General features: G+C 33.9%; 2 protein-coding genes and 1 non-coding gene across 3 annotated transcripts in view; 2 read left to right on the top strand and 1 right to left on the bottom strand.

Annotated features, from left to right (window-relative positions):
• LOC111618367 (thioredoxin domain-containing protein 17-like) overlaps positions 1–5,679 on the bottom strand; it is a 29,684-nt gene extending 24,005 nt beyond the window's left edge. Inside the window, exons 1-2 of the mRNA XM_023359878.1 lie at positions 5,676–5,679; positions 2,729–2,773 (exon numbers count right to left, since the gene is read on the bottom strand). Coding sequence (XP_023215646.1) covers positions 2,729–2,773; positions 5,676–5,679 — 49 coding nt within the window. The remainder of the gene's footprint in view (positions 1–2,728; positions 2,774–5,675) is intronic.
• On the top strand, positions 1,475–1,547 carry Trnaa-cgc. The gene has a single exon. It is a non-coding gene; the product is annotated as a tRNA-Ala (tRNA).
• Positions 5,680–6,316: 637 nt separating the features above from the next.
• The window catches only part of LOC111618360 (eukaryotic translation initiation factor 3 subunit G-like), a 44,691-nt gene continuing 41,146 nt past the window's right edge, over positions 6,317–9,861 (top strand). Inside the window, exons 1-2 of the mRNA XM_023359869.1 lie at positions 6,317–6,360; positions 6,448–6,488. Coding sequence (XP_023215637.1) covers positions 6,341–6,360; positions 6,448–6,488 — 61 coding nt within the window. The 5' untranslated portion in view covers positions 6,317–6,340. The remainder of the gene's footprint in view (positions 6,361–6,447; positions 6,489–9,861) is intronic.

Here is a 9,861-nt window from a genome sequence, read left to right on the forward strand (position 1 = left end):
ATTTCTCTTGTCATTTTTTGATCAAACCCGATGTAAACAGGTTGCTTCCAATTTGAAAAAAGAAGGTTATTATTGCAACCATACACAGCACACCTAGTACTCAGCATTTTGTTCTTCACCTAACATAAAAATATAGCTTTAAATATTTAATGACTTATATTTAAATCATCTGACCTTATAAAAAACTTAGTCAAATAAAACAATTACAGAAATATTAAAATAAATCACTTCGTTAATCACAAAATTGGACGAATATTAAAAGCGAAAACTAAACACGTGCACACCCTGCTCTATGTAAACAGAGAGGTCAGGACACGTGCTGACGTCACTAACTTTGTAGAATAGGGATCTGGCTATCCTTGTAGTATATAGTCCTTGGTATCGGGCGAGGAATGTGGCGGTGATTTTAAAAATGTAGAGAAAATAAACATTTTGGTTCCGCGACACAAAGCGACCAAGATCAGAAAGCCATGTCGTCCCAAATTTCAGATAAGGCAAGACAACATGGAAAATGGCCAGCAAATGCTACGAAATTATTGATTTCACAGTATAAACTAAACAAAGATAAATTTTTCTCCGATACTTGTTTAAAAAATTCTACAAGTTAGTTTTCATCTTTTGATAAACTTGTCGAATCATCATCGTCATATGATTCTGAATCTATATTCGAGAGCAATGTTAAAATTAATATCATCTCCTCTCGGCTTTCCGCCTTGTTGAACACCACAAACTAACCAGCGTGTTTAAAAATGCACTAATCGCCCGGAATAACTGGCTATGACCGATGACCTCAGTCACTACTACCGCGGTGTTACCGATTTGAATTTTCAAACGCGCCCTATGTGAGAGGCATAGTTACGGTTATGACAACATAAAGGTTATACTTTGCTGTAGACTTTTGAACCATACAAATAATAAATATGAAAACAAACAAACGAAACAGAAAATTGGACATATATTATTAATTAGTGATCCTTCAGCTAGTTATCATTTTTCTTATTACAAAAAACGTTTAGTGCACTGACTTCTTTTTCAACTAAATATTAATTTAACGAAGTGATTTTCGTCTGAACAAATGTCGTAAAACTAACTTCGTCACTCGCGCAAAAAATCCGAACTGGATTTAAGACAGGAGTAATTCCTTGCGTTCGAAACTGTGACTATTATTTCAAGTTTATACAAAAATATTTTCGCCTGTTGTTTGTTTGCCGAGCCACTTTTTATTTTTATATTAGCTTTAACAAAAATTTTTCGAAGGATTGAAAGCAAAAACTATCAAAAGTAATTTTTAATCAACCATAGGCGCTGATTTTTATCACGCCGATAATTTATGAATCTCGTTTTTAAAAAATTCGTTCATTCTGGATGTTAGTTTTCACTCCTGTCCCTCAGTGAATTCGAATGAGGAAGAAATTTCAGAAAGTACGGAGGTACGGAGGAAATTTCAGTGGGGAGGTACAGAGGAAATTTCAGTGGGGACGTAGCTCAAACGGTAGAGCGCTTGCTTCGCATGCGAGAGGTACCGAGATCGATACTCGGCGTCTCCATTTTCTCCTGTTATTTTTACAAACGTCTACAAGGAATAAATTTTTTGGCACCACAAAAAGTAATTCGCCTTTTCGTTCCACACTTCTAAAAAACGCTAACGACGAGTACAGCGACCGGTATCTGTGCATAGGTGTACACTTCACTTCATTACAGTCGGAGTGCGATAGACGTATACGGTACATAATATTTGCAAATTAACTTCTGAGAATTTTATAAACATCCGACGTGTCGCTGTAAGCTGTAGGTAGTGAAAGTGTTCATGAAGAATAGTTAGCGAAACGTTTCTCACTGACGTTTGCAACTGATCGCGTAACCTACTTTTAGTACCAGTGATATTTTTGAGAGTGAACTATTTATAGATGATATTTCAGCTAGTTGATCTCATTACATCCGGTTTGAATTTGATCATATCGTTTTGATAAACGATGTAATCGAATTATCGAAATACTTTTCAGATTTTTGCTAAAGTTATAATTTTCTCTAGAATTTAAACAAAACAACACTCTGTCAAAAATCTGGCTCGAAAGAATTCCGTTTTGCAACTCTGGAACTTTTCTGTTCACCAAAATTCATATTGTTTCGGAAGCAGGCTGCAAGTACACCGTCCATATAAAGTCGGAAGCGGCAATCTACAGTACGTGAGTACCACATTTCCGTGTGTGACGAAGAGTAGAGGGGGAGAAAAAAATTACAACGGGATGGAGACGCCGAGTATCGATCGCGGTAACTCTTGCATGCAAAGCGAGCGCTCTACCATCTAAGCTACACCCCCGACGGTCAGAATACCTTTACAGCTCGTTTGCATTCTTTCAATCATTTTTATCTACTCCCAAGTAACGTTTTCACAGTTACAATCGATTATTTTCGTGTTTTCAGCTGAGCAATGCGGTCTTGGTGTAAAACTTTGAAATTTTCGAATCGTGGTCGCGTTCGAGGAACTGGAGAAGATAAATGAAAGTGTCTTTGGAATGAGAATATTGTAGACAACGCACGGATCTGGACTTGTTCGAAAAGTCAACGTCTACTGTTTCCTGACGTTTGCTTTCAAGAGCAGTGGTTAAGCATCGGACTCGCGATTTTCGCGCTACTTACTGTTTATAATTGCCACGCGCCGACGCTTTCGTTTTTTTAGACGACATTAGCCAGTTCCGTGCATGGATGTGTTTAGACTGTACTGTACCTGAAAAATCGAGCAAACGGACATCTCCACAGATTCTCCGATAACCTTAACCGAAACAGTGAAAACATTGACTGTTTGCGAAAAATTTTCTTAACAAATTGGTCGTTGCGTTTCTTCAAAGATCATTCTCCTAACTAACTACATATAGATTCTTCCGCTACGAAAACCGGAAAAACTCGCTTAGCGATCTACACTGGATCTTTATGCGAGCCGGCTAAGCGAGGAGATTTTAACACTCACTAGTCAGTATTGCTTGAATGCACTTTTCGGAACTGCGCGATTTCGACAAATCAGCTGAAAAGGCGTTTTTGAATTTCATAGAAAAGCCTGTGCGAATGTCACTTCGAATCAAATTCGAATAATTTAAAGCTCGTCGAGCTCGAATAATTGTAAATAATACACAAAATCCACGTCGTTGTATTATTGACGATTAAAACCTTTTCAACACTCCTGGCAATGTTAATTATTAATTATACTACCTCACATTAATTTTTTAAATAAAAAATATATATATTTTAATGCTACAGCGTTGTTTTTTTTAAATATTTCTCGAAAAGCAAAACGTTTATAATGGAGAAATGTGTATAGTTTCCGATAATAGTTTATTAGCACGGATTAAATAATTTTAAAAAATTCTATGTCCAACTGTTTATGGTCCGAAATAATGCCTACAGTTTGCATACTCGATCACACAACCGGATAACGCGAATTTTAAATATATGTACAGTATATATGAATTGTAATACAGTCATTTCTAAAACTATATTTTTTAAATTCCACCAACATAGCGGCTTTTTCCTAGTTTTCACCAAATAATCAGATCTGGTGGTTTTATATTTAATTATCAGGATTCATGTCTCCTGATAAGCCAAAATAAAACAAAATAAAATAGCTGTAGTACGCATATTAATAAAAATCAAGCAAACAGTAGTTGTATATACCTTTTTTTAATTAAATACTGTCAGTAGCGTAGCGTAGTGGGGGCGGCACTTTTTAGGGCGCGGCAAAATTACGTTTTAGGGAGCGGCAAAATTTCACAATAAATAATAATAATATCTTGTAAGAATTTGAACCATTTTATTTCATATTTTCGTCCACCTACGACTCGGACCGATTGAAATGAGCACGGAATAGTGTGCACTGCANTCATTGTCATCTGGCAGTTTTATTCAATCGACAGAGAAAAGATGGTGTCGACCGACGTTGAGTGAGTATACAATATGGAACGAACATTAAGTCATATTTTAATAAATTTCAGATAATATAACATAATTTATGTAAATTTTATTAATAGGACGAAACCAAGTTGGGCAGATCAGGTGGAACAAGGAGAAGGTAATTTATATCAATATAATTTTTAACACGTGAATTACTGTATTGAATGAAAATTAATCATATTATATTTACATCATGTGTTGGTCTTAAATTTTCTAAAATATATACTAATTCATCTAATTAAAAAGAAAATAATCAATATTGATTACTTATGATATTATTTATTCAACGATATATTTAAGTTATTGCCGGCCATTTTTACCATTAACCGAGATTATTGTTGGGACCTTATCAGAGTTGTAGACCATAGGAATAAAAAAGTCAAAAGGAACCAATGGGCTACATGTGATTCTTTGTGAGGTATAGCTCCCAAAATCTGTCTGTCTGGAATATTGAAGACCCTCAGAAATAGGTTTTTAAAAATTGGAACTATTTCTCAAAACAATGCTAGCAATCAATTGTTTTTCACTTTACTGGAGACATCTAAAGGTACACGGCATGCTCCATTAAGCTCATCACATGTTTAATATGCTGATTTGAGGGGAATATATCTTGCAAAGGGTCACATGTATACCATCAATTTCTTTGACTTTTTATTTTTATGGGCATGATCCACAGCTCTGATACAGTTTCAACCACTTTTCAGAACTGGAATCTTACCAAAGTGACTTCTAGCAAAGCATTTAATATTTCAGGAAATAAAAATATGATCTATGTTTTTTCAAGGACATATCACTCTCGTGTGTGGAGGAGGGGATATCGAAAATAGTGCCGGCTCGAGGCAAGTTTTAGGATGGAGCGATATCCTATTATGGCGCCCCCCTTGGTTGCCCTTAATTTATACCCTTTAATTTTTTTTACCACTGAGGCGCCTCCTAGGACTTAGCTCCAGGAGCGGCTGCTCCATTCGCCCTATGGCAGGGCCTGTCCTGATCGAAAAACCTTTCTCAAAATAAAACAATTGATAAGTTGGATCCGATTGGGTCGTTGGGACGGGGCAGGTGGGAAAATGTGATTATCCATGCCCATTGTGAATCGACATGATAGCCGAGATGGTTGAGACGTTATCCTACCGCTCTGGGATCCTAGATCGAATCCGAGCAAGCAATTCCTTATGGGCAGACTATCTTGCTCATGAAAAATTCCTAAGGAGTCGTCCTGAATATGTCCAGTTCCATCCCCATCACTCGACCGCTCCCACTGTGGGATGGCAGAACCCACTAATCGATTGGTATGAATAAAGATCTTTTAAATGTACAGTACTCACCTATGGCCAAGTGAATAAAACTATTAAAGTGGGTTTATGTATCGTCACAAGCTGGCTGTAGTTTTCCTGGTTTTCTTCACACATCTAACATTTAAGTAGGGGCCAGTTTCCTCTTGAAAGTCTTCCCGAGACACATTTTTCCTTCGCAAATCTTCCGTATTGCATGGCCGCATCGCATCAAACTAAAACAAGTTTCTTAGTGCCCACAGACCGGAAAGATTTTAAAATGAAAAAAAGCAAAAAAATATCTGTAGGAAAGGAAGAGAATCGAGATGGCAGAAGCATAAAATCAATTTGCCTTTTGAAGTATTCAATTCCAATGCAAATTGGACTCTCAGAAATTCCCATGGATAATTTTGACCGAATATGTCATTACCCATCGACTCGTTGTAGGACTGAACTAACCCATAATGGGCATGGATTGATAGGAAACAGCAAGGCAACACGAGGACGATCTTTTACCCGAAAGGACTTTCTATGGCAGAGGCGGACTAAGGCTAAAGCGGGCCCTAGGCAACATTGTAATTCCGAGCCTATTTTTAAAATTAAAAAATTAAAAACCTAATTTCCGGGCCCCAAAAATTACGGGCCCTAGGCACGTGCCTAGGTTGCCTAGGCCTTAGTCCGCCCCTGTTCTATGGGAAAACTGGCCCCATTTAGGTTTTAGAGACGTGAAGAAAGCAGGGGAAATTGGCCACGTGGCCAGCCCGTTGGTCAGGCGCAAACCTGCCACCAACTGTCAGCGTTCAGTAATTTTATCCATTTGACCACTGGTACTTGATAAAATACCTCATTCTTGAGTATTATCCTCGAGTACAAAGCTTGAGTTAAATTTTATCCTATCCTTCAGTAAATTTAGTACTGATGAATAGGATAGAATTTTAAAAGAGCCCAAAAATATCAAAACAAATAAAAACATTTGTAATTATAAATACTATTATATTTCTAAATAATTTGATAAAATTAAAACATTAAAAATTAACACTTTTGCCATTTTTTGAGTTTTAATCAATTATTTTTTATTTGCATTCATTGTCATCTGGCAGTTTTATTCAATCGACAGAGAAAAGATGGTGTCGACCGACGTTGAGTGAGTATACAATATGGAACGAACATTAAGTCATATTTTAATAAATTTCAGATAATATAACATAATTTATGTAAATTTTATTAATAGGACGAAACCAAGTTGGGCAGATCAGGTGGAACAAGGAGAAGGTAATTTATATCAATATAATTTTTAACACGTGAATTACTGTATTGAATGAAAATTAATCATATTATATTTACATCATGTGTTGGTCTTAAATTTTCTAAAATATATACTAATTCATCTAATTAAAAAGAAAATAATCAATATTGATTACTTATGATATTATTTATTCAACGATATATTTAAGTTATTGCCGGCCATTTTTACCATTAACCGAGATTATTGTTGGGACCTTATCAGAGTTGTAGACCATAGGAATAAAAAAGTCAAAAGGAACCAATGGGCTACATGTGATTCTTTGTGAGGTATAGCTCCCAAAATCTGTCTGTCTGGAATATTGAAGACCCTCAGAAATAGGTTTTTAAAAATTGGAACTATTTCTCAAAACAATGCTAGCAATCAATTGTTTTTCACTTTACTGGAGACATCTAAAGGTACACGGCATGCTCCATTAAGCTCATCACATGTTTAATATGCTGATTTGAGGGGAATATATCTTGCAAAGGGTCACGTGTATACCATCAATTTCTTTGACTTTTTATTTTTATGGGCATGATCCACAGCTCTGATACAGTTTCAACCACTTTTCAGAACTGGAATCTTACCAAAGTGACTTCTAGCAAAGCATTTAATATTTCAGGAAATAAAAATATGATAAAAGTTACAATAAATTTATAACAATTAAGGTTTTCTACAAATAACTGAGAAATAACCAAAGTATGTACAGCATACAACAAAATTATAAATCAAAATACATTGAGAGAATTTGAAATTTTTGATTAAGTCTTTGAAGTAATGGATAAATGATGGACATTTCTACTTTGTTGAAGTGAGATATATATCAAACGCAACAGCTGGCTACATGGACCATTATACAATGTGTAATTGGTTATATGTGACACATTTGATGCAGATTCACATAGTCATTCTAACTGAAAGCACATTTACATGAGTCAGTTCAAATCAAATGACTAGCATTGTTCAACTTAAATTGAACTTGAAGAAGAACGAGACACATTTTTACAGGTTGATATAAGTTGGATGATGAATTAAAAACAAAACAACATTGAGTGAAATAGTACATGTAGGAGTACAAATAATTTGTTGTGCAATGCAAAAGTAAGTTTAAAAAGTTTTTTAAAAAAAGAATAAGTGACATTGCTGAATATGACCATGGATTTTGATTAATGTCCTTAGTGCATCAAAATGTCTTCTGCAAGCGTTATTCTTGTAGTTTTGGTAAATTTTTAAAATTTACTCATATCAAAATGTGTTTGTTTTTCTACCATTTTAAATGATATTTTCTGCCAACATGTTTTTCAGATAGAACAATATACCTTTTCATATAAATAATAAACAACTCAAAGCCCAATACATATACAGAAATAACCAATGATCGCCTTAAATATCGGGCTAATTAAATGATAATTAATCATTTAATTAGCCAGATTATAGCATGATATTTAAAGGCGATCGTTGGTTATTTCTGTATACCTTTTCCTTTGTACACAGTAGAATGGACACATTCAATCTGTTGGTTCTTGTCACTGCAATTGTTTATACATTCAATCAAGGCCATTTGACATGCTTTTGGTAATGGTCATTTGGTAAAAGTGAAAAGAGTTTCTACTCTGATTGAATTGAACCAACCCACCAAACAATCATATTGGAAAGTAGTTTACACATTCAACTTGTTTTTCATTTACCTTCAATTTGATGATTGTTACGTAGTATTGCCCCCTTCACTTCAAAATTCCGATGCTGAGGGCCAAGGCTAACGCCAAATTCATAGTGCATTGAATAGACTAGTGACTAGTATAATGTTATTTGTTTAATTATTGTACGATATAACAAATAAAATATCTAATTATTCTTAATATAATGTTTTACTATATCATCCAGAAAATTGTTTTTCACCTCCCCAAAATATAAATTGTTACTAATTGCCCCCTCAACATGGAAAAACGCCCACATGGGGCAATATCGCCCCATTGAGAAACACTGTTTTAGGCTTTCCATTTCTCTCAGATCATTTTTCTATTGGTCTGTTCAGAATATGGGCTGTCTGGAACAATCCTACATGAAGATATTCTACATTTTAAACACATTTTTAAATGGTTACTTTACAATATATAATCTTTTGTTTTTATTTATGTATATTCTTTTATCGTGTGTATTGATTTTTATTCTTTGTTATTTATATTTTAATCTTTTGTTATGGGCATTATTTATGGGGGGATATCAGTTGTCTTGTAACATTTCCTTTTGTACATACAATAACTAAATAGATACTGTTAGCAAAGCAAAAAGCTCACTTATGATTACAAGCATAATTAACCATCTAAAGCAGGAGTTGCCAAAGTGGTTGATATTGACCCTTGGGTTGATATAACATTTCAAAAAATCACTTATGGCAGCTGCTATTTCGTTGTGAATGTATCTCTTTAATCCGATCAATTCGTTTCGGTAGACTATCATATACAGCTTTCAGGTTAGGTACTTCTTTTATTGGTTTGACAAATGCATTTTGGACTTATTTGTATTTTAAGTCCCTCTTCAGTTCAAATCTACAAATTATTTAAAAAATTTTATATACAATTACTTAAAAACAAAAAGGTTATATACAATTAGTGAGATGACAAATTCTTCGCGTGTAGATTATATTTACTGACATAAAACTATTAAAAAATTGTTAGACTTATACGTTACCTAAGGTTCTGTTTTTTAAAAACCTCCGGTGTATAACTGGTAACGTTGGAAAGAGTTTAAAAATACAGCCATTTAAAAACACTTCAAATACATTTTCACATTAATACGTTGATCCTAATATATCAATATATTTATAATTATTACTTTATAACATTATACATTTTTAACATCAAAAAATAACATGATACTCACTTTTAACAATTGTTCATAAAAACTTTTATAATTACAACCTTTAAAAAATGTGTATGTTCTACAATAAAATGTTGCAGCAATAATGAACGTTTTACAGGTTAATAACATGTGGTGTATTACCATTAACACATTCTCGAGAGAATACATCCACACTTTTACAATATATTTCACGTATTATTTTATGTCACAAGGCATTACAAACAAATTTATCTATTAGCGCCCTCTATTATATTATACCACATTTGATCTATTTGCATACCATTTGAAATGTTTATTAAATCATCTTTACATTTTATAATCTCTATATGTTCTTTAAATTTACGTTTATACATATCTTTTTCTAAGTGAATTATTTTTATGTTATTTCTATCTATTTTACATTTACTATTTTTTATATGGTCGAACCACGGAGAATTATTATGTTTTAGTCTAATTGCTGCTTCATGTTCTTTAATTCTTAATTCTAAAGTTCTACTT

Source organism: Centruroides sculpturatus, unplaced genomic scaffold (assembly GCF_000671375.1).
Source record: "Centruroides sculpturatus isolate CEXI.00-Female unplaced genomic scaffold, Cexi_2.0 scaffold189, whole genome shotgun sequence".
Lineage (NCBI taxonomy): Eukaryota > Metazoa > Arthropoda > Arachnida > Scorpiones > Buthidae > Centruroides > Centruroides sculpturatus.